Source organism: Halichoeres trimaculatus, unplaced genomic scaffold (genome assembly GCF_033239565.1).
Source record: "Halichoeres trimaculatus isolate MK-OKI-2021-1 unplaced genomic scaffold, fHalTri1.1 fHalTri1_scaffold_2, whole genome shotgun sequence".
Lineage (NCBI taxonomy): Eukaryota > Metazoa > Chordata > Actinopteri > Labriformes > Labridae > Halichoeres > Halichoeres trimaculatus.
Genome location: NW_027437180.1, coordinates 22,532,579 through 22,558,451, shown reverse-complemented (window position 1 = coordinate 22,558,451; position 25,873 = coordinate 22,532,579). Strand labels below are relative to the sequence as shown.

At 40.3% G+C, this 25,873-nt stretch overlaps 1 protein-coding gene across 3 annotated transcripts in view; it reads left to right on the top strand.

Moving 5' to 3' along the window:
• LOC141810286 (protein sidekick-1-like) overlaps positions 1-25,873 on the top strand; it is a 255,916-nt gene that overhangs the window by 193,376 nt on the left and 36,667 nt on the right. For all 3 annotated transcript variants that reach the window (XM_074697693.1, XM_074697702.1, XM_074697686.1), the window contains 10 exons: positions 4,787-4,927; positions 6,456-6,637; positions 9,778-9,893; positions 15,273-15,468; positions 16,401-16,499; positions 17,780-17,971; positions 21,571-21,692; positions 21,799-21,911; positions 23,195-23,345; positions 25,061-25,301. In XM_074697693.1, the coding sequence (XP_074553794.1) occupies positions 4,787-4,927; positions 6,456-6,637; positions 9,778-9,893; positions 15,273-15,468; positions 16,401-16,499; positions 17,780-17,971; positions 21,571-21,692; positions 21,799-21,911; positions 23,195-23,345; positions 25,061-25,301 (1,553 nt within the window). The remainder of the gene's footprint in view (positions 1-4,786; positions 4,928-6,455; positions 6,638-9,777; positions 9,894-15,272; positions 15,469-16,400; positions 16,500-17,779; positions 17,972-21,570; positions 21,693-21,798; positions 21,912-23,194; positions 23,346-25,060; positions 25,302-25,873) is intronic.

Here is a 25,873-nt window from a genome sequence, read left to right as displayed (position 1 = left end):
TTGTCTGTCATTACTCTTATCCTTCCAGTTCTTCACTTTTTTCCCCTCTGCATGTACTGAGCCTGTCCAGCCTTTTTCACAGTCAGAGGCTGCTAAGAGGCATGTAAGAGGCACTGGAGAATAGATTGGATTGATGCTCACTGGCAGACAGACAAGTCATCACTGGTCAGTGTATCAGAGCAGATGGATACATTTCTACTTCAGTGTTGTCTCCTACGTGAATGCCGGCTCTTTGCTATTCATCTGCTGGATGTTTGCCTGGATAACACAAACACACACACACACACACACACACACAATCACACAGGCAGTCACTGATGCCAGGCGTGTGCTGCACTTCACACACAGGGAGGAAGGGAGGCAATGTGAGGAAAATGTCCTGCAGACACTTGGAGCGTCAAATGAGAGAGAAGACAAAATGCTGCTCTGTGCTCAGAGAAGGAGATTGAGTTATAGAGGGAGACGGAGCCTGTAATATTGATGACAAAAAACCTTCATTAAAGTTTGAACTTCCAGCTGCCTCTGCAATCTCCCGTTTGTTCTTGTCCTAACCAGGATTGTTATCATTGCAGCATATATTCCAATATAGCTACGTCTTATATCTTTGTTCCTCAGCACTTTTTAGCATCCTTTGATACAGACAGGCGCACAGGAGCCCAAAAAGGTTGATAGACATGCATTGAGAGTGTTTTAATGAATGGATCAAAGCTTTAAAACATTACCTCTAACAGCAACAACTGTCGAGGCGTCCGATAATACCATCTCACACGAAACCCCCACACACAATCAGAGTCATTCCTTTATGACCCACTCTCACACCATTAATATGTTTTAAGAGAATGCATTAACAGTCCAGAGACAGATTACTTGTAAATGCCTTGAACCTGGGACATCATCAGAACTGAAAAGGATCCATCTTAATTTGCTTTGCTCTCATTTTCCAGCTGTTCAGAAAAAAACCCAGAACACATTGGTCTTAAAATTAAGCCTTTAGAAGGTTTATAAGGAGATTTAAAGATTTACAGGAGATTTCTCTCATGGTTGCTGACGTTTAAGTCTTGAATTATATATCTGTGTTTAACTGGTGACAGCTTTTCCCAAACACTGGGAAAGATTTATTTACTTAGTGCTATAGAGTGAGAATCCCAACAGAATAGCTGAGAGAAGGCTTTGTCTGAGACAGACTCTGCCAGATTAGGAAGAGCTAATTGTTTGTCCAGTAAATGGAGGGATAACAAGCATTTATTCTACTTGTTCAGTGTTTTCCTTGGCTTTCAACACACACATTCAAATGTAGCAGGAAATGAAGCGAAGGCTCAGTTTTTTAACACAGAGAAGCAGTTAATGCAGTGTAAAACATGCTGCATGGACCCCATTAGTTAGATATTTTAGAAGAAGTGATAATGAGCTACGGCTATGCAAAGCTGAAAAAATATCAGTGGTGTAAGCTGAGTATGAATGAGACCTGATTGGAAAATGTTGCCTGGTCTGATGAGCTTCAATTGTTGCAGCAAGATTTAGATGGTTGGGTCAGAATTTCACAATATGAAACCATGGAGCCATACAGCCTTGATTCAACAATTCAGGCTGATGGTGCTTCTTTAATGATATGGAGGATATTTTGTGGCATGTTTTGGGCCTTTTAGTACAATTTGAGACACAAACATTTTTCAAAACAACCCATGTCATTGTCGGTCAGCTAATCCTGTCTTGGGGTGGCCAAACTAACCAAGTTTCAGCAGGTAACAAGGTTCTTGCACTGCAATTTATCAAAAAGCATGTCTATACTAACCTTTTAACTAGAGCGCACCCCTGGGCAACACTGAGCTCCAGCTTCTGCAAATGTATTGGTTTTATTTTTAGCTACACAAAAGACAATCAGCTGTAACAAGCACTCTCATCTATCAATAACTCTTTGTTTGTCAGTGTTAGGTTTGCTGAATGGATGAAATGAGGGACTTCATGTTTGATGCTAGTAAATTAGCGTCAGGTGTAACTGCGGTGCTATAGTTATTGTGTGTTTTCTCAATGAGGCATAATATGCATACCAAATATAAAGATATATAAAAAAGTTAAAAGAAAACAAAAGTAAAAACCTGCAGTTACCATATTACATGCCAGTTTGACAGTGTTGTCAAAAACATTTTTTAATGATTCTTCTTGATGTTTGGTATTTTCCATCAAAAAATGTGTTTCTTTACATGTTCTGCACACAAAATTACATCACTTTTGACAAAAGCATGTTTTACAATTATGCTTCAAAATAGCTTACTTGTGTATTTATTTTGAAGCGCTGTTCTTATAGTGAAGTACTAAATGACAGGTAATACGACAATTTCCTTTTTCATTGAAGCAAAAAATACCAAGCACGCATACACAAATATGTGCCTTAGTAAGCTTTGATTTGATGTTAAAACAGTCTCAAAGATTTTTTTTTTTCTTTCCCCGACAGAGTCTCTTTAGTGTGTCACACTCCTCTGTTTGTGCAACTTTTAGCCTCTGGCTAAACAGCTCAACATTTAAAGCAGACATGACACACAGTTCAAACAAGAAGGAAATAAGCTCATATATTCGCCTGCTTAACAAATCATGTCACATCTGGTTTGGGCTTATCTTATTAGATTTATGTTTCCTTTGCTCTTTCCCTTTTCTGCTCTAAATGGATTTGAATGTGCAAAAAAGGGAGAAAGATTTAGCATCATTAAATTGAAGAGTTGGCGCTTGTGGCCTCAGTAACAAAGCCAGTGGGCATTAAACTGTGGTAAATGACACAGTTAAAAACTTTTACCAATTCCCACAGCATGAAGATTCACAAAACACATGTCCCCACTGCCCCGCTTTCACTCACACGCAGGAAAACACACATATCCTGCAGAAACTGTCCTCTTTTCCTTAATAACAGGGGACAGAGAAAGTGTGTCACACAGCACTCTGGAAAAGTTATGGGCAATTTTTGATTCATTTTATTTTTATCTCTGTGGTTGCAGCACGTGTTCAGGGTGTTGGTATGAATGTTTCTAGGTGTTTGAGTGGATTTGTAGGGGTGTAGGCATACTTAGATTGAGGTTTGTATATTTAATCCCTTGTGCGAGGTTGATGTCCTTGTGCTGAACCCACTGTATGAAATATTAATTTCCAAATGGGTTTGAAGAGAATTACAGCAGTTTAGAAGAAGTCTCTGCTTTCCAGGATAGGTGTATCAATGTGAATTTGTGTGTAGCATATTCTGTCAAACAGTGAACCACCACATCTGTTTGGTGTGGGTGGTTGTGTGGCATGAACTTCTGTGCATGCATTAGTGTGCATCATCAATTTCAGTCAGAAACATTGGCATAGTCAAGGATTATGCATACCTCATTTCCAGACGGCTGCACTAATGCCCATCTTGTTCACACAAGGTCCATTAGCCCATTTGTGTGTTTGTGTGTGTACATGTGTATCACTGCAGCACCTGGTGCTGTCTGACAGTTGCCTAACCTAATGGAAGTAAAGCACAGCTGTAAAACCACTGGCCTGTGCTGTATATCCGCCTGCATAAGTCTCCAACTAACAGCTTTCACACCCCTACCTTCACACACAGACACACACACTAATATGTCTGCACACACATTTATGAGCACAGTCAGATTCTGACACACAAATACAGAGAGGAGAACCAGTGCTAATGGCTCAATAGCTCATAGGGAATCATTCACTGAGACATGGGGCACAGAGGTGAAGCGAGGGGGGTTGTTGAAGGGATGTAAATCTGCAGACATAATCCACGGATGGGAAAAGAGCATCGGATGTAGCAGTGTGTCTTAAGCCAGGGGGAATTTGTTTGGTGTGTTTATATGTGTGTGTGAACCCATATGACTCTGATTATGTTAGCTGAGCTGCTTACAGTAAAACCAGAGGCTGACCAGCTCAGCTTGTGTGCTTCACCAACCATGAGAGAGCCGGGAGCCTTTAAACACGGGTGGAGCTTAGAAAGGGGGAAGAGGAAACGGAGAAGAAGGGAGGAGTTGAAGATGAGTCAAAGATGGAGTGCTGAAATAAATGAGGCCAAGGAACATGGTGAACGTTAGTGGGTCCTTGCACATTTAACTCAGAAAGCCGGTGTATAAACTGAGGATGGGTTGGTCAACCTTGAGTTTACAGTAGAGATATGAAACAGAGTATATCCAATAATCTGTGAGCCCAAATGCCTTTTTCTTGTTCCAAGCTGCCAGAGAATAAATCACAACAGTTGCTTAGCTTAAAGTGAGTTTGTGAAGACAAACAGGAAGAGATGCATTAAACGTTTCCTTCAGTAGCAGTGGTGGTTGATTCCTAATATATGAAAAAGTGAAGCCAGAGATGAAAAGTAAAATGGACTTAATAAAATTTCAAGACACACCGGGAGGATGAGAGCTTAGAGAGACGAGGTCAGAATTCAATAAAAATTCATCAGAGCTGCTTAAGCTGTGAAATGAAACTCCATAATAAGTTGAGATTCATCCTGTGTATCTCAAATGACAAATATGATCATTTATTTTTCAGACAGGCCAACCCCCAGACTTGAAAAGATAAAGATACTCACACCCCAAAACTCCTTTTCAGCCGTCATACCTGATATACAGCACCTGTGCAGACTGTTACAGTGACATGTTGGACAGCAGGAAAAGGGGCTATCACTTCTTCAGCTTTACTGATACTGTCATTACAGGAGGCCTAATAAACTTAATCAGGCTCATTTGTCTCCCTTGCTCTTCTGCCCGATCTGTGTGTGTGTGCGTGCGTGTGTGTGTACATGTGCGTGCTTAAGATTGATGCTGAGGGAGGAGGCCCCAAGTGCTCCACCAAAGAATGTCGTAGCCAGTGGGCGGACAAACCAGTCCATCATGGTCCAGTGGCAGCCCCCACCAGAGCAACAACTCAACGGAGTCCTTCGAGGATATGTACTCAGGTACGCTTAATCACACACATGCACAAAAACCTTATAACTCAGATGGAGTTGATTGATCATTTTCTCTCTGCATTTAGATGCTCTGTTTTAGGTGACAAGAAAAATAGTCAACCACCTTTTCTGAAGATGAAGTACACAAGTTGTTCCTCCTAATGATCTCATATACATGGACCTGTGCCCACTTAGGGCTTTTTTTTTGTTATGTGCTTGCAGCACCCATAACCTTACTTTTAGCGCATGTCTCTCTGGCACTTTCTTGTTAGTGAAAAAAAAGGTTGCCCCAAGCATTTGATAGTGACAGTTAGGGCAGTTTTGAACTGTTTTTATGCTTTTTGTTGTTGGCTTTTCTACAACAGAATTTTACAAAAACAATGTGAAAACCAGTAGAAATCTTACCTTCTAGTTTATCTTTCATGCATAGCACTGCTGTTGTTGCGGACAAAGAAGATATCTGATGTCTTTTCCTCTTCTTGAGTTTGATTGGTTGGTGAGGCAGAAGTGAGACTGACAAACAGGGCAACAAAACTAATCATCAAATCATCATTATTTTCTTGTTGCAGATGGATCTTATTCCTGATGGTTATCTCGCCGTGTATAGTTATCCCTTTGTTGTTTTCTGCCTGTCTTTATCTAGTTCATACCCTCACACCCATTCACTCATAGATATATGACGCTCACACTGCCTTTGGGCAGTGAATTTTCACCCTCGTCCCCCACACTGGGTGTGTTCAGCTGCCTTACTCAAATTTGCTTAGCACTGTTGTCAGTTCTTTCTGCCCATTTAGTGTGTTACCAGACTGCACTTGAGAAATCAGTGGAAGGTAGAAACACATACTCATACATCTCAGCTGTATCATTTCTGCGTAATAGGAAAGAGCTTTTATCTCTTTCCTCCCTCCCCCAGCCTCAGTGTCAGTGTGTCAGGTAGTAGAGAGAGAAAAAGAGGTTATCTCCTCTCCACTACAGAGATGCCCTGTCAGCCTTCAGTGCCTCCACGCTTGTTGTGAGTGTGTGTGTGTACAGTATGTATGCACCGTATGACAGAGCACTGAGTCAGCCAGAAGAACGTATGAATATCCAGCTCCAGTGAATGGGCTCTGTATTAAAACGCTGACATGTGGATTATTACTCTATCAGATATGTACAATACCCAAGTGGTATTACACTCCCCGTCTGGTTCAGTCGTATATCCTTGTAAGTGGACATTTATATCACCACTGCTAAAGCTAAGGCCTTGAAGGTGCACTATTTAGCGATGTCTACAAGGCACTGAAGGTTTTTACTCTCCAGGGATTCTGACATGAATCAAAAGAAACTGCATAAAAAAATGGAAAATCTCTCAGTCAGGTTTCTTTGCCTCGGGGGAAATATTTCTATGAGTATGTTCAGTTAAAACACTAAATTCAGCTTACTTTTCTTGGATTTGCATACACATTTGTGAGCGGAAATTCTGGATTTATTCCCTTATTCAAAAACACTTTAGATATCGGTCTAAAGGTTTAGTTTCTGTCTGTGTCTGTGTGTTAAGGTACCGTCTGGCAGGGCTGCCTGGAGACTACCAGGAGAAGAACATCAGCAGCCCAGAGACAAACTACTGTCTGCTGAAAGATCTGATCATCTGGACACAATACCAGATCCAGGTGGCTGCGTACACTGGGGCAGGACTGGGCGCCTACAGCAGTGCTGTCAACGAGTACACTCTGCAGGGAGGTTAGAGACACACACCCACATATACACACACATCCCTTTTTTGTGGTAAGCAAAGCTTTTTACAGGTTTTTTCATCATTAAACCCAGCCTTTATCTTATGAATCACATTGGCATGGAGAACTCATAAGGACTGTCAAATTAATTGTGTCACTGTCTGGCATACAAGCAGACAAAAAGGCCAATCCCATCCAACCACTGTAACTGTATTTTACTCCTGAAGTACTCTGCTGTATATTGGACCTGTGATTTGTTTCCACAGGAAGTTAATTGGTATTGATGGGCTCATGTTTTTTCTTTCTGTGCAGTGTGTGCTACAGTTTCTTCTCTGTCAATTGTGCTGCACAGGGTTGTCTGACAAATGCCGTAGAAAATACTGTAAAATTCAAATTAAAGTGCACTGTTGCTTTCCAGTGGGCTCCACTGGGCTTTTGAAACTAATGTCTGGTCAGTGTGCACTTCAATGACCATATTATTCAGTTACTTTTGGGATAACTGGATCTCACAGCAGGATTAGGGGAATATGTGAATTTTTAAGATGTATCAACAAAGTCTCAAATAGGATAAAAGGTTATAGTTATAGTTATCAAAATAAGAAAGAACGCACGTTCATTGACAAAAAATTTAGCCACATTGATTCTACAAGATGCCAAAGAAACATAGTTTTGATATCATGTGTTACATCAACTTTTTTTGACACATAACTTGGAGTTTTCTGCAAGTGACAGCATTTTAACATCTTGTTATGTTGATCCATAAGCTATTTTTTGAAGTGACGTTTATAACTCAGAACTTATATTAGTCCAACAGAAGCTCTATCTTGTCCTTAAATCTATCCTAAATGGTATGGATGGAAGCAAGTTGTTGCAGTGTTGTGTACACTGGGTGTAACAGTGGTGAAAGAAAAACTCCATGCCAACTATTTTCACTTTTATGAGCAGGGATCAAACTGTGAGGGACTACAGTCACAGTCAGCAGCAGCTTCACAGTTGCTTGGTTTCACTCTGTGATAGGATGAGGCACTCGGCTTTTGAGAAGAGCTTATTTATGTGATTCAGAGTTGTGTTCAAGTTGCTTCCAGGCCATCTCCTTAAAGACACATCAGCTCCAATCAATTAGGAAGAGACCCTGGACATTCTGGCGGGACACATCTCCATCTGGCCAGAGCATGAGGGATGCCCGAGAACCAGCTTGAGGAAGTTCCTGGGAAAAGAGTGCTTGATGAATATATTATTTTACAGGAAATAAAGGAACAAACTTTGAAGTATGTTAATTAAGATGTGTGTGTAGTTAATGAAGAAGGACAAATGTCATTGATAAAACAGTAAAGACGGACTAGCCGGAGTGGGGTAAATCTTCATTAAACATGTGCTCTTTTCATCCTGACTTTTATTCCAACAGTATATAATCATTTTTACTGATAGGCTAGGCTACACACACACACACGCACATAAAACCACGGTCATTATAACAAGGGTTGAGGACAGGTTTATAGACTCAGGAGAGGAAGTAAGGCTCATTAATTATTCTAATGTGGTTTAATGGGTGTGGTTGCGGTGGATTGGACATATCCTCCCTCTCAGTGTCTCAAAGTGGATGCAGGTTAATTCAGTGTGAGAGGCTCTTCTCCAGATCTCTCACATACTAAGGTTCCAGCAAAGGACAGACTTTAGTGATTTATCAGTAGCTGTGTGCCGCTAGGGGCTTGAAGCTGGTCCCCAGGAGTATAGTCAGCAAGGCAGGGGGCCAAAGAGCAGCTTTAACATCAATTAATCTTCTGTCTCCCTCTTTCTTTTCATCCTAAGGTCCTCACTCCCTCTTACTATCTCTTTCCCTCTATTTTTCACTTGTTCATGTTCTGGACTCGGCACTTTTCTCTGCATCTGTGTGTGTCTGGCCTCTTTGGCTTCAATTTAAGATGTAAAGGGCATTCCCATCATGCAACAGTGCATTTGGCTCTGTGGCTTTCTAGCATCAGCATAAACCCCTTATAGTGTAATCACCATTACATGTACACACACAGACACACACAGACACACACACACACACAGACACACACACACACACACACACACACACACACACACACACACACACACACACACACACACACACACACACACACACACACACACACACACATATGTATTAGCACTCTCATATACCACAGTCACACTCATTGGCTTTAACCCTGTCATGCGTCTTCTTGCTGAAAGATTCCATTTAAAGCTTTAATATCACCAAGTAGAGGAAACATTTAGACTGTGTCTGGAGGTTAAAAAGTAAACATAAGTAAAATAAGAATGAAATCTTGGAGTCAAAGGCAGTAAATCTGTGGCAAGCTGTTGTGAGCCAAATACCACATGTTCACTCTTTTTTTTCCAAATTCAACAAATAATCCACAGTTTATAAAAAAACACACTTTAATATACAATGTACATTCAACATTTTTCTGGTGAGGTATTTACCATCTTGTCGCTGTCTTCTCTGCCTTGCTCTGGCAGATGATGAAAGCTTGAGCAAAGTGTGTTCGTCTTTTATACAGACTTATTGTTATGCTTCTCTTAACTGTATGAATGTTTTATAATTCTGCAGTTGTAATCCTCACTTTTGACATTTTATTACTGTTTTGTTGTTACTTATTTGTCTTGTGGTCACAGTGCTGTTTGGATAGTAAAGAGAAAGTGACGTAGCTATATGACTGAACCTATAAATCCAGCAAGTTGTTACTCTTCTGTCTGTGCTCCTGAGGTCTCTGACCAAAGGACTTGATAGGTTTAATTAATCATTTTAGCCCTCTATATAAGCTATCTTTGTTCAGAGCCAGTCACTGAAGGGCCCCTCACCTACTTTAAGGAAGTCATGTGAAGCTGTTGTCACACATAACTGCTAAATGTGAAGTCTAATTGACACACATGGGTAAAATATCATTTCACTGCACCAGTGGTGTAGCAGCATTTAACTTTGCAAGCTTAGCAGATATTTTTTTAAACAGCAACTTAATCTCTATATTGTAAATTATAGGTGGCGCCATGTGATTGATTATATTAGTAGCAGCGTTGGTCTTAGTCTTTGAATGTATGTCTGTTTTTTTCCTCCTCATTTCCTTTCCCAGCTAATGTGTACAGTATCTGTGTGCTTAGTCCCCACAGCTCCTCCGCAGGACGTGGAAGTTGTAGCTATCAACTCAACAACTATTCGCTTCACCTGGAACCCTCCACCTCAGCAGTTTATTAATGGCATCAACCAGGGATACAAGGTACAGTAAAATGTGTGTGTGTGTGTGTGTGTGTGTGTGTGTGCGTGTGTGTGTGTGTGTGTGTGTGTGTGTGTGTGTGTGTGTGTGTGTGTGTGTGTGTGTGTGTGTGTGTGTGTGTGTGTGTGTGTGTGTGTGTGTGTTACACACTTTTATGTTTTCTTTCAAGTTCCAACAAAATAAAAGATGTTCCTTTCCTCTCCATTGCTGACTGAAATTTTTAGGTTTTACTGCTTTATTGGATTAGTTATTTGTTTCTTTCTTACAGATGCATAATAGTTTAATATTCAAAATTTAAATTTATTCTTTAAATTCAGCTTTAAAATAAAAACAAGCCAGGTCTAGACACATAAGTAAGAGGATGTTTCAAATATGTTGATAAACAACAAGCCTTAGTTCAATACGTCTGTTGTCTCGAGTTTTTCACCACCAAACCATCAGTAAATTTAAGCTCATTACAAACATTATGAATTATACAGATTCTCATCACTTTCAAATTATTGAATAATCTATATAAATATGTTTTGGGATTAAACTTGTTTATGCATTTTTATTTACAATGAGAAAAATATGTATTGAACTCGTCAACTACCAGACATTGGTATTAACTCAGATGATCCACACTTCAAAAGAAATCACAATGTTCAGGTCCATCGATAATGAATATGTGGAATTAAGTGTCATAACACAGGAAAAAAGTATTGAACACGCTAACTGAGACTCATCTCATACTAAGTGGAGAAACCTTTGTTTGCAATGACAGCTTCCAGATGCTTCTTGTATGTTTTAACTAATGGCCCACACTGCTCAGGTGTGATTTTGGCCCATTCCTCTGCACAGATTGTCTTTAAAACTTGAATATTCTTAGGTGCCCTCTGGTGAACCCTTTTCTTTAGTTCTTCCCGCAAATGTTTAATTGGATTTAAGTCAGGTTATTTACTAGGCCCTTCTGACAGATTGATTTTCTTTTTTTGAAACCATTTGAGAGTCAACTTTGCCGTGTGCTTTGGATCGTTGTCCTGCTAGAAGATCCAGCCATGTCTCATCTCCTTCATCCTGGTGGATGGCAGCAGATTCATATCAAGAATTTCCCCATACATGGCTCCATTCATCGTTTAATTAATTATATGTTGTTTGCCAATACCATGAGATGAGAAACAACCCCATGCCATGATGCTCCAACCTCCGAACTTCACTGTTGGTTTAGTGTTTTTTGGATGATGTGCAGAGTCATTTCTCCTCCAAACATGTATGTAGAACAACAGCCAAAATTCAATTTTTCGTCTCATCTGACCAGACAACATCCTCCCAGTATTCTACAGGCTTGTCAAGATGCTGTTTAGCAAACTTTAAACAAACTTCAACATGTCTTTTCTTGAGGAATGGAGTCTTGCAGGCTGAGCGTTCATAGATGCCATGGCGGTGGAGTGCATTGCCTATTGTTTTCTCTGTAACAGTTGTACCTGCTGACTCCAAGTATTTCTGGAGCACATTCAGGGTGGTCCTTGGCTCGTTGAGTACTCTTCTGACTATCTTTCTGAGTCCCCTGGTCAGAAATCTTGCAAGGAGCTCCTGTGCGTGGCCTGTTGATGGTAAGGTGGTGCTTCTTCCACTTGGGAATAATGGCCCCAATGGTGTTGACTGGAATATTCAGGTGCTTTGATATAAGTCTGTAACCAGTTCCATTCTGATGCTGAGCAACAGTCAGGTTGCGAAAGTCTTCTGAGAGCTCTTTGCTATCACCCATCATGAGTTGTGTCGTATTTAACTGCTTGGTGAAAAAACAACCTTTTTTATAGGACCATCAATTTACTCTAGCCCAGCTGATGTTGGTTTGCACTAATTGGAAGTACAAGTAATAATTACTGACAGATTTCAGGTGGTATGGTGCATTACCTTGCCAAAGTATACAGCCTTTCTATGGCGTTTTCAATACCTTCTTCCTGTGTTATCGTACTTAATTCCACATAATCATTATTTATGGACCTGAAAGTTGTGATTTCTTTTCATGTGTGGATTATTTGAGTTTATACCAATGTCTGGTAGAAATTTTGTTTGAATTGCATCTTTGGAAAATGAATGTAATGAGAAAAAAATTGACGCATTTCATACTTATTTTCCCCACTGTATATATCCCCAAGCATCTACTCTTAAATGGAAACAGTTATGAGTAGGTACTTAAGCAAATTAGTCTTTTTTCTATGTTTGTGTGGGAGAGCTTTTCTGTGAACTTTTTTAACCTCTTGTACTTTGATCACAGGGGTCGTGTCCCAGCTGCTTGAACTGTCTTTGGTCCTGTTTATGCATATCCTTGGCAGGCCAAGTGAGGGATCAGCACCAAGTAGAAACAAAGAGGAATGATGAAAGTAAACGAGAAAAGAGAGGAGGATTAAGAAGAGGAAAGGTTGAGTAAAAAGGAAGCAAAGGACGTAAGAGAAATAAGAGACAATTTTAAACAAAGCAGCTTTATCAGGAGCATGGAGAGGGCAAGTAATGAATAGTGTAGATGACCTATGAGTTCTGGTTCTGGTACGTGATTTATTTTTCTCTTCTTGTGGCAGCCAACCCCTAAGGAGCTGATTAGCATGACAAAGTATCTGAGTGTGTTTTTGGGAGTGTGTTTGGAGAGCGTGAATGCTTGTGTCTCTGTTGGTTGATAAATACTACATGGCTATCCATTTGTTTGATGTGGCGCTATGATGTCGTGTCTGTGTACCAGCCATTATCACTCCACATCAGCGGGGCCTCACCGTGCTTCTGCTGTGCACACGTTGCTGTGTGTCTTGTCTTGGGTGTGTTGTGCTGGTCAGAAGACTGTAGATAATGACATTAATTAAAAGAGGACCTGAAGCAAAGCCTCATCTCATCTCATCCCATACCTCACAGATCACTGACTCCATACCGTTATTAACACAGATCAACACTGATAATCTGAAGTCAACCAGAGAAACTCATCTGATCAGTGTCGTGGTTTCTGAGTTCCTATTTATGGGGTGTCTGTCTGTTTTTTTTTTTTTATCTACATCTATCCATCAACCTATGTATTGATACTTTCAGCCATCTATCTTTTAAGCTATACATGTGTCTCATCCATCTTTGAACCCAGTTTTCAAGTAACATGTAGTCTTTCACTAACATACTCATACTTAGTTTTTTTTAGCTGTAAATATGTCTTTGCAAATGCACTCTTAAAGTGATCTGAACTAAAGACAGACCCTAGATTTTTCCTCTAAATTAAGATTAAGGTTAAATTAATGAATAGTAAATGTAACTATGCATTGCAGGTGCAGTTAAAGTATTTCCCAAAGATCTGAGCTGACACATGTGGCATTAGTAAGATCACAGATTTCTGTACTCTTAACCAGACTGTAGATTTGACCTTAATCTGGTCCCTGGTCACGACTGTGTGAGGTTCTCCAGCACAGTTTGGGTTCCCTTGTAATCTGATCTGGTTCAGAACACTCATGTTACTATAGCAACAGGCAGCATACCTAATCTTCCTAGCATGCCTATAAAAGTGGACCAGCATCAGTTGCTTGAGGGTGCCAGATCAGCAGTCTCTTACTGCATCTAAACTATACTGTGCTGATAATAAATTACACTGGAAACCTTATTTTACCATGACAGACTGGGTGCAGTGCAGCACCCTTTGGGCCGAGAGAAATGTAGCCACTCAGCTGTCTCTGATATCAAAGGCTTTTTCCTAATAAGATGCCCTGGTGTGTTTTTGATTTGTAGCCTTATGCAGGTTTTAAATGTAACATGGTATTATGTGTAGACTGAAAATTCTGCTCATTTGTCAGCGTATTTGGCGTTGAAAGAGTGTTTTTTGAAGCACACAGATCTCTTCAAAGCACAATGTGTGGTTACAAACATTCAGGGGGGGGCTTTACTGCTTTAATCCACAACACCCAAAAACCTAGCAGGGGCAACTGGCACAAAGCTTAATCACTGTTCAAACAGCAAATAAATAACTCCAACTTGAGACCAAATTTACTGACTTGTTTTTCATCCACTACTCTTCACACAATAGAACAAATGCAGCTTATGTTATATTGAACCTAATATTAGAGTCTCTCAAGAATTTTTTTGACTCTTTTTTGGTGTGAGAGTGAATATAAAAGAGGCCCTTTAAACATAAGGGTATTTTTTTGGACCCCAACAATAAAACTGATCTTTGTTTGAAAAGGTTGAGACCCTTGAAACTGTGATTATAACACATCAGTTTTATATCTCAAGTATTTTCATAGAGAGTTGAAATATCTTCTTTCAGTGAAAATGAATGAAAGAAAACTGAAAAGTGTGGCACAAAAGCTGGCCATACAGCTTTAGAAAATGGAGAAAATCACTCAACATAGCTCAGTAGAATTGAGAGTGATTGAACCTCAATGACCTGTGAAGCACCTTAAAAGCGAGTCATATTTGTTGGGTTTCCACCTGATAACATTCAGTGACAAACATGAATTATTAGCTGCTTTTACACCTATAGTAGTGGAAACAGTTGAGAGTAGTTGCTTAAGGAATGCAACTAAGCTCAAGGCCTATAATGTAAATACAAAGATTCAAACTCTCCTCTAGAGTAGATCGCACTGAAAGCTATAAGAGATACTCACAAAAAAAACAGGCTTGTTGCCTCTGTGGCATCGATGATTACTTTCACCCTCACAGGGCAGGATAAAAGAAGAAAAAGCAAACAGCCTAGAAAATGTTGATGTTTCCAGACAGCAGGTGGGAAATGAAAACAAAATGATGAAAGTAGTAAGTCACTGTGCCTGAATATTGGTACCATATCATAGTGTTGCCTTCAGCTTTTCTCTTAATATAAAAAGGTGAATATGTGAAACAAATGCTGTTTTGTCACAGAGCACATTCACCATTGCTGGGGTTGTGAACGTAAAGCAAGTCTGAAGAAACTAACATGAAGATAGATGTTTGGACTGACTGATAATCAAACATAGAGTTTGCCCTTGTGCTGCTTAAAGTGACGGTGGCCTGCTGGCAGAAACTTATGTGGAGTAGTACAGAGCATTCAAATACAAACAAATGCTCAAGTTTCAGTTTGTTTGCTCTGAACTTTTTTTCCTCCGATTGCAATGTGCATATTTTATGCATTTTTTGTAAATTTTCTGTATGTGAAAATTGCCTGGGGTAGCAGCCTTATTCAAGAAAGATTGACCACAGTCCATTCTGTTATATAAATAAGCTTTGTCGCAGAATTGTCGCTTGAGTAATATGATTTGCATTTTTCTGCCTGAAGTTGAAAACACTGGGTCAGAATAATGGAAAAACAAAAAGTAATCAAAATACACGAGCTTCATGGATTTGAAATGGACTGTGGTACTTGTTGACATCCCTGTGTCACATCTGTCTCCCTCAACACAGCTGATGGTGTGGCCAGAGCAGTTTCCAGAGGACGTCACTGTGGTCACAATCACGCCGGAGTACCCTGGTTCACGCCACACCGGGTTGGTCAGTGGACTTAAGAAATTCACCTGGTACTTTGGCTCCACCCTTTGCTTCACAACACCTGGAGACGGGCCCCGTAGCCTACCCGTCCTGCTGCAGACACACCAGGATGGTAGGTACACACATGCACACACTTACACATAGCTTTCAAGTGAATAAAACCAGAACACTCACTCAGTCAGACTCCCAACTGAATGATAATAAAAGGTTATTGACTTGCTCTGTTTAGTCCAGCTGTTTCTGTCAGCGTGATACACAGCTGTGCACACAGCACTGCCTGTTTTCTCTCAGGTTCTTACTTTCTTTTCTGTCCTTTATAATCTTTTTGTTCTTAGTTTCCTGCACCCTCTTTGTCTTTCCATTTTTCTTCAGAGAGTCTTTTTAAAGGGAATTGATTCATATGTTTTCAGACGTACTGGTATTAATAGCCCGCTGTTCCATGGATGAACATAATAGCTGCTACTCTCAGTAGTGAGTGTGCATGCACACCATCGCATCATCAGGTAAACACAATAGCCTCTAGGCAGACAGACATGCAATTATTACGAACCAACAATTATTGAGAGAGAAGGGGATATTAGGAGCCGTGTGTGCACTCACACATACTTGGACACACACACATGCGCGCTTCCACACAAACACACCAGTATTGATTGGAGGCTGGGCGTGAGGTTAACGGTGGGTGTAATTCTTGCTTGATAATAGCTTTTGGGGTGCGTGTGTGTGTGTGTATGTGTGTGTGTGTGTGAGAGAGAGAGAAAGATGCTGAATGTCTCACATGAATAGCTTAATCGCTCCACAGAGATAGAGAGCCACACATGAAATGAGGAACAACTGGCCTCTTTGCACTGATGTGTGTTGGTCAGTGCTGATGTGATTAGGAGGTGGTGTGTGAAGTTGAAGAGCAGCAGTTAACAGGCTTAATGAACAGATATGTAACTGTGTTTGTGTAGGGGAATGAGCTTAATCTAAAATCTTAAAAAGTGGTCAAATTACAGCTCACTTTCTTCAAAGGAAAAAAATGTTTTGTTTGTGTTTTTTCAGTGCCTGGACCTGTGCGCCAGCTGAGCTTCACTGAAATCTTGGATACATCACTTTGGGTCAGCTGGGCAGAGCCTGAAGACAAAAATGGAATCATTACAGGTTAGAGTTTTACCATATTAGATCAATTTTAACTCTTTTTTAAAACTTTTTTATTTATTTATTAATTTGTTTATTTATTTATTTTTACACAATAAGCATACATAGAGGAGATGCATTCACAATAAACTTGTTTAACATTTATTTTCTAAATATAAACTCTCTTAATAGACCTGTCTAAGCAACCTCCATGCTCCACCTTTTTTTGTTCCATCCAAAAGCTGTGATGAGAGGAGTTTAGACAAGAGTTCAGCAGGAGAGTAAAATTGGCCAGAATTTGGGTTGAGTTGGTCCGTGCAAACTTCACACTTCCTGCATCTTGAAACTTAAAATTAAAATATCTAAATGAATGAGTAGTGACTTCACTTCCCACAATAGTAAGTGGTTACGAAGAAAAAGACCCTGCTTCTTTATGTATTTTTCATGAATAATACAGCAACAAACTTTTAACACCAAAGCCTCCTTTTGACCCAAGTAGCAGCCCAGGCAGGCAGAGTCCTCAACCCTTAAAGTTCTTTTAGAATTCTCCTCTTGTCCTTTTATCGTTTTCTGTCTGGTCTCCACAGACATTCACCCTGCCTCTGATACTTTGTCTGTGTTCAACTTCTTTATCATTGGCTAATCCCTTCTCCCCGCAGCTTGTCTTCACTTATTATCTCCAGCATGCCCTCATTGTATGCCTCCCAACACCCAGGGTGTTGATTTTCATGGTAGATCACAGAGCTCCTCCTTAGCTCCGTGAAACAACAGATGCTGGTGAACGCAACAAGCTGCTGCAAATTGAGCTCTCAGACTGAACTGTGTGTACACGTGTCGGTGCATTGACACCACATCCAACTGTCACCAGGTACACAGCTTGGCCACAGTCTGACAGCAGAATGTGTCTGTTACTTTACATTTACCTCACACCCACAGGAGTGTGAATACGGTTTTCAATCAGGGTCACCTTACACATTCACTGTTTTTCTGCTCAACATGCTCTACATCCAGCACCTGGTGAGAGGAAAGACAGATGAGGGACCGATTGGTCTCTCAAGGGCTTTACTCACATTTGGTCTCACAGACCAACGCACAAACACAGGTGACGGTGGTGCAGGGTGACGCATGGCTGTGGAGATGCAAAGGGACATAGAGCTTGACACACACACATACACACTCATGCACACGTACTGTCTTCCTCTTTTTTGGTTGTGTTCAGATAATTATGCAAAAGTGTGTGCACACGTGTCTGCTAAAGTCCCTATGCACCTTAATGAACCCAGCATGTGCTCCATATCCCACAGGTTATGTGTTGTGGTGGGAAGTGTCTGGTGTTGAGCCGAGTCGAGAGGAACGCTCCCTTTCCAACTCCACCCTGCAGTATCAGCTGACTGGCCTCACCTCCACCACTATGTACACACTGCAGGTGGCAGCGCTCACGGGTGCAGGACGGGGTGTAGTCACATCCTCTAACATCTCTACTGGAGTCCCACCAGGTACTGTAAACACACACAAACACACACAGTGACATATACACCAACAGGATTTAGGAAAGTGAATGTTAGAGAGAGCAGTTCCTGCCTGCCTGCCTCTGTGTGTGTGTGTGTGTGTGTGTGTGTGTGTGTGTGTGTGTGTGTGTGTGTGTGTGTGTGTGTGTGTGTGTGTGTGTGTGTGTGTGTGTGTGTGTGTGCGTGTGTGTGTGTGTTGCAGAGTAAATATGACTGATGAGCTCTTGGGATGCCATTGTCTTTCCCTGGGTTGATAAGTGGCTGTTACCATGCCTCCATGAATCATCACCCACACAGCTAACACACACATTCACATGCACAGTCACACAGTCATTTATAGCAGAGAGTTTTAGTCCACTGTTTATTTGTGGGTTTACAGAGTGGAGACCATGATTCTGTGCACTGTTAATTCATATGATTGGACTTAGTCCAAGTTGCAATCATTATTAGTGCTGATTAACTGCAAATAGCAAAGTGGATGGACTGCAGTGAAGAGAGAATTCAAGAAGATCAAATAGACAAAAGAAAGAGGGGAGAGCAGACAGAGGGACAAAATCAAGGGAGAGCAAAGAACACAAAAAATTGCAATCTCCAAAGGACAGGAGAAGAAAGTCCGAGAGAAATGGATGGAGAGGAGAAAAAAGAAACCAGCTCTTACAGCAGAATTTTTGTCCTTACATTTCCTGATTACTAATTTATGAATAAAAGCAGAAAAAAGTGAAAGCAAGATGGATACAGACAGTTCTTAGATTCAGAGGTTACTCATTAATTCATGAAAGCAAAAGAGTGAAGGGAAGACGAAGGACTGACGATTAAGAAAGAGAGCTTTAGAATGAGCAGAGAGAGATCCACCAAGCATGGATTCTTGTTTAGTTCATTTATTCATGTATTCATGGAGTTCAGAAGATTTTGTCATTCATCCGAGCAAGACAGCTGATCTCAACATTTCCACGTTATAACTTAAACAAGTCTGGTGCATTTGCTTACAGAACAATGGTAGCTGATAGCTCTGATTTGTATTTGTGGAGCACATGTACCTTCCTTTTATCTAAGACAAATAAAAACTTGTTTCTATAATAAGTGAACTCTGCCATGTTGTACTGTCACTTTTTAATAGAAACACCCAGTGACAGTCTAAAATATCCATCTCATGTGTCCCTGTGTATTCTTGCATTTCAGCACAGGCTGTTTGATTTAATACTCTGGCTTTACAGATCTGTACTCTGCCATATTCAACAAATATAATGCTTGTGATGCTGCAGCAGAGAAGAATGGATTACATCAGATAACACTAGAGCATTTATACCAACAGAGTGTGATGGGAAGTGTTTGAAAAATGGGTCTGAAGTGCTCTCTCCTGTTGTGACCAAGTGACACATTTAAGAATCAAAGATAGAATTCTGTGATTAAATTAAAGAAATGTTTTCAAGTTGCTGTGGGTCCTACTAACAATAGCAAAATTGAACAGAATCAACCGTGGGTTGCAGGCGCTGTGCAGTTTAAAGATCTTAGGTTGACACCATGAGTGTTTTTGGTGCTGCACCAGCTTAGATTAACAACCACACACACTCCAGTAAGAAAAGAGCCTTTCACAGACTTTGATTAGTTTTGACATAATGCTGTACCACTTGAATGAAACAAAACAACTTAAGTTATAAACTAACTACTTTCAAAGATGGTTTTGTGTGGACTTGATGAGACAAAGAAACATTTGAAAGCTTTAATCAACAATTCTTTTAGCACAGCCCACAAAGAAACTTAATCTGATTCATTTTTTCTGCTTTTCCCAAATTTGCTCTGTACTGTGAACTGGAGTTCTGTTGTTTTCTTTGCCCATAACCTTTTCAATTCCAAATCCAGGTTTTTTTTACTTTTGACCAAAGAAGACTGCACGATACAAGAAATAACAGACCTTAGATATGAAAATATTGCCTATTTTATAGGTTCTTTATAGACCATGGAATGATTATAAGACGTGGGCATGGCTACTGAAAGAAAACCTAAAGTTCAACTTGGATTCCAAAATTTTAGCAGTATAACTGCTCTGCTAGTCCTCTTAGTTTATGATTCTGTCTCTTATGTTACAGCTGCCACAAAAAGTAGTTGAGCCATCTAACAAGGTGTAAGACACTGTCAATACACACTCCATATTTCACCCCATTATAAGCCACAGAGAAGATTACTCAGACCGGTTATAAGTTATAGAAACCAAACACCAAGTCATATTTGTCCAAACTTAGCATTAAATTTTTTACAAAGACAGACACCGAAACATTTCAAAGAGATCAGTGAAACCAAGCAGACATCTAGTAGCTTCCACCTGCAATTACTTAAGTCATATTCATGTAAATGATCCACATGTAATTTCATTTTATTTGACTGTGTAATTTATTTGAAAGTTCTTCCCCACAGATTTTAATGGAAACATGCAGATTAGAGATCAAAACCATTTCTTTACATGGCTATTTAAAACAGCTGTAAATTATGTCATTTTGTAATTGGACCTGTTTTTGAGGAAAGCTTGTTTATGGAGCTAGCTTCAAGGGGCTGGTTGAGGAGCTATGCTTTATTACACTTAAATTTGGCTGTATTTGTAAATCTTAGATGGACTGAATTTGTTTAAGGTGAAATGGAATTTGAACAAAGTGATGAGACACATAAAACCAGTGAGTCTCCCTTAAAATGACCCGCACAGTTATTTTCCAGGCTGAGCTCTCACACATTTACCGTCTCTCTTCCCTCCAGCGAGGTCGTGCCGTTCAGTCTGCCACAGCTGGTCAGCCACATTGCACGTTTCTCATTACTTGTTAATGTTACAGAGATGGAACAATGTTAGAATAAGAATGGGTCAAGCATAATTCATGAAGCTTGCTGCATACTTAGACATTTATTGGCCTTAAATGGACTTCAGTGAACTGTGCATTTAATTCACCTCTCGCCCCTGCTGGTGTACAGATTTATCTCTCGCTACTGGATTGTTGGCCTTGAAAATATGCATTAAACTCCTCTGACAGAGAGATATGCAGCTGAAGCGTAAGTGCCTGTGCTTTAGTAAAATTAAATCTTTTTTTTTCAGCCAATCTTTTATAAAGCTTTTTATATACAAGCACTGACACGTGAACACAGGAGAAAGCAGTGGCCAATTCCTACTTGATACCTTTATGGGCTGTAGACATATTTGCCAACCTTTTTCTGTCTTATTCTCATTTCATTTTCAGTATTTTTTTTGCTCGAGTCAGGTTGCCAGTGTGATCCAGCGGCTAATTTGCTTGCCCCGTTGTGAAGAGTCTAAAGCCATGAACATGAATGATTTTTTAAAGTAGTAAAGTAAGTAGTAAAGTATATACAAAAATGACCAAAACATATTTTTATTGGTCACTACATCTTTTATGATCTACTGAATCTGAAAGGTGCTTGTTTCAAATTAGAGCTCATTGCACTTGGACACAGCAGCAACCCTTAGGTTCTGTTCTCTGGTCTGTCTGATAAAGATTTTGTGTGAACACATACAGTGTAGTGATAAAAAAGTGACTTCCCAACACTTGCTCCTTGACAGCAGTAGTTATGACACTGTTATCTATCTGCAGAACTCCCTGGTGCACCGTCCAACTTGGTCATCTCTAACATCAGCCCTCGTACAGCAACAATTCGGTTTCGCCCTGGTTCTGATGGCAAGACCCCCATATCACGATGGATTGTGGAAGGCCAGGTATGTGCTTTATTGTTAGTGAATGCTTACTGCATTTGTCCCTGCTCATTTTGAAACATGGTGTGTGGAAACCCACATTTTAACACGTAATCTTCTCATTCAACAGGTAGTGAAAGAGGACAGAAAGCCAGGCATGTGGAGAGTGGTCTACCAGAAGGACAACCAGCCAGATGCAGACATCCTAGAAATACCCAACCTCACTCCTTTCACACAGTACAGGTAGAATGCTAACATACACACACACATACACATACACACAAAGTCTTTCTAAATCGCAGTATAGCAAGACTTAGTTGAAGGTAGATAAATCACACAGACACAGAGACAGACAGCCCCATCTGAGACTTTTCTGTTTGTCAGCATCTTCACAGCTGCTACATGCAGATCCTTATTACCCTCCTGCAACTAGCTAGAGAGGAGGGGGTGAGCACAGGGGAAACAAAGGTGATGAGGGGACATGAATGGGAAAAGAAAGGATTACAGTGCAAGAAAACAAAAAGATGAGAGACAAGAAAAAAGAGAAACTGTCTGCAAACCCTGCTGAAGTGCCTTGGGGAGCCTGTGGTTCACATACTCGACCTTTGGTCACACTCAATAGCAACATCTCTTCTTCTCCTTCTTCCTCTCAATCAGTCTACATCAGATTTTTGTATGCTTGTGTTTGTGTGTGTGTGTGTGTGTGTGTGTGTGTGTGTGTGTGTGTGTGTGTGTGTGTGTGTGCGTGTGTGTGTATGTGTGTGTTTGTAGGGGGATTATGTTGTCGCAGGAGACACTGTTGAGACATTAGATGACATGATACACTTGACCACATTTGTTATCCCCGACTTTAAGACCCTCTTTACGCCCTGCTCTCTATCTCCCAACACAGAGACAGGAACTCGTAGATGAGGTCTCAGACACATACTCTGCACGCTCACATTTTATTGCTGACACCCACACTGAAGCATGGCAGCATTAAAAAGTAACAAAAGTAATAAATGCTCCTCCATGGCGGTATGTGTGTATGTTTGTGTCAGCAGGTCTGTACGGTTATAGCTCTTTTTCCTCCTAAATGTTCATACAACTCGATATTGTGGGAGTGTTTTATTTTATCCTTTAGTGAGGAGTTACAGCTCAATTATGCTACTAATACAAATATCATGATGCCATTTAGTGAAGGAAACACACGAGTCTAGAGTTCATTTGTGTTTTTTCTGTCTTAATTTTTTATCAAGTTGACATAAGGTGTGATATTTCAAGTGTGTGCATTACAATATCTATTAAGTCTTCTTCTTAAGCGATCCCCGCAGGCATTACCTTTTGTATGATAAGCAACTATAATTAAAGAGGACTAAGCACCTGTTTGACTTCATGTTTGCAAGATATGAAATTATATAACACTCACAATGAAGCGCTGAAAACTTGACACCAGTGTTAAATGTGAGGCACATTCATCAAGGACTGACTTGTTTGATGCTGTTACTGCAGAGTGTTCCTCCAGCTGTGCTCTTTGTGTTCAACAGGTTCAGGATGCAGCAGGTGAACATAGTGGGCTCTAGTCCCATGAGCACCCCCTCCAGATTGATCCAAACCCTGCAGGATGCCCCGGATACCCATCCTTCGAACCTGACCCTGTTGTCTTCAGAGCAGACCAGCCTGCACTTTATCTGGAAGGTACTGAGACACACAATTTGCATTCAGATTTGCAACTAATGAAAAGCTGGTAATCTTTAAATAATGGTTGTGAAACTGAATGGGAATTTCTTGCATCACTTTAATCTGCATCTGTTTGTCTATATTTGAAGATCAGTCCATGTGTCCACTGCATGTGCATGTGTATGAACCACAAGCAGGTATGAACAGGTTGAATGAACAGGTTGATTGCCTCACAGCCTTTAATCAGAGTCTGTCCTTATTATAATCTGTCACAATTCCCATTCACTGAGTGGACTGCTTGCAGCAAAAACTGCTATATAATTTTCTTCTTACTGATTTTTTTTCCTTTTTACTTTCTCTTCATCCCTGCCTCTTTTCCCCCCTCTCTTTCACTCCCCCCTCCCTCTTCTATTATAACATAAATGGAGAGCAAAGTATTTTCCATTTAAGAGTTGGAATGAGAAAAAGAGCCTGTCAAATCAGACACAGACACCGAGGCGCTCTGGGCTACCTGTCCAGCATGCTAATGGGATTTACCTGCATTTTAGCACCCGAACATAGCTATGCTAGTTTTTCTGCTGTAATGGGACCATCACAATGGTTTCAGCTAAGGCTATTATTCTAAGCTGCATATTAAGGGTAATAAAGCTAATGTGACATTCTGTATTATGGCTCCTAAATGCTAAGCTGAGCTAAATCACTGGGGTATTTAAAACTGCAGGCTGTCTCTCGTCCTTATCTGCTGCACAGCACAGAGTAACTGCGGTAAGGCATGAAGAAATAGTAGTTGAGGCTGTAATGCACAATGACATGATTGTTCAGGGGCAGAGTAGAAAGATGAAATGACAGGAAAAAAGTAATCTCAGAAAAAAAGGACGAAAGGTGACAAAATATGAAAGTGGAAGTAAGTAAAGAGGAATGACACAGCATGAATAAAACAGGATAAAAGAAGGTCATGGAAGCATAAAAGATCTGAGGATAGGTGGTCAAAGGAGAACTGATGGTAAGAGGTTTTTAGAATACGCTTCAAAATTTAACAGTGATTCGTAAATTGAATTAAAGTACATGTTTTTTAATTAGCAAAGTACTCTGGGTTATGTGGTGCTACATTTGTAGTCATTTTCTGCTGAAGCAAGAACAATTTTATGGTTATTTAACTTGAGACATTTTCTACAAATATTTGGGTTTTGTTTACATGTGCACTTGCACTTGGCAATCTTTGTGCATTGCACATAAAATATCTGTCTGTGCGTCTTTGTTTGTTTGTGTTGGTCCAGTTTCATAGTTCTTCCTGCAAGGTTCCTATATGTCATCCTTTAGGGAAAAAAGTTATCATTGTCTCATAGGGCTACAGGTCACTGTGTATTGATTAGGTTTTCATATTATTAAATACAGTTTTATCAAATTTGGTTTGTCATTAAGTTGTCCTGAGTATTGGGTGGCCTAGTGCTGACAGTTATGCAAAATTTGGCACACTGGGCATCTTTTAGTAGGCTATTGTTGAATAAAATGTATCATACATAAATATCATATTTGATTCAGCAATAATTGTTTGGGTTTTCCCAAAGGTGTGATATCAAAATCATTTGTTGTTTAAAGTAACCTTTTGGTTGTGCTCTCCATTCTTTCAGCCTCAGAGTGAGTCATGTGAACATTGCCTTAAACACCCTGATCCATGTGTTGCTTATAGAGCCATTGAAATGAAATCCCTGATGTCCTTGGTTTCCCTCCAGCCTCTTTCAGTGTCGGAGTACAACAGCAATCCAGAGACTGTGAGATATCGTCTACGTGTGACAAGGACAGACGGCCAGGGGGGGGACCGGACTGAGGATATGGAGGGAGAGGCGGAAACCAGTGAGGCTACAATTGGAGGCCTGAATCCCTGGACCCAGTACCAGGTGCAGATACAGGCATACAACTCCTTAGGACCAGGACCATGGAGTAACACTGTTGCTGCACAAACTGCAGAATCAGGTACAATGACAGTTCTCATGTACTCCCATTCCTTGTTATCAAATGTTTGGCCCAGAGTCAGTGTCTGTTTCTTAAGCCAGGTGTGAGGAAACCGACAGGTGAGAAGTTAAGTGCTCTGAGTTTTTTTCCTCCCAAGTGTCCTCTTGTCCTTATATCTCCCTTTGCCCTCAACAAACCCCGGTGACTTCAGTGAAAGGCTGATTGACAGAAAGAGGAGGAAGTAGGGAAAATGATTGAGAGAAAATCGAACACTTGTATCAAGAGCAAAGTTACACTGATGCATGTGTGTGTGTGTGTGTGTGTGTGTGTGTGTGTGTGTGTGTGTGTGTGTGTGTGTGTGTGTGTGTGTGTGTGTGTGTGTGTGTGTGTGTGTGTGTGTGTGTGTGTGTGTGTGTGTGTGTGAGTGGAGGCTGAAAAATATGAGTTTTAATAAGTTTTTTAAATCCAGAACGTACATGTCTTATGTTATCTTTATACATTTTTGACAATCTTTTGTGTTCCCTTGCTACTCAGAAGTGTTTTTTTGTTTTGTTTTGATTTTTGTCCTTTTTTGTTCAAGGATAATCTTTCTC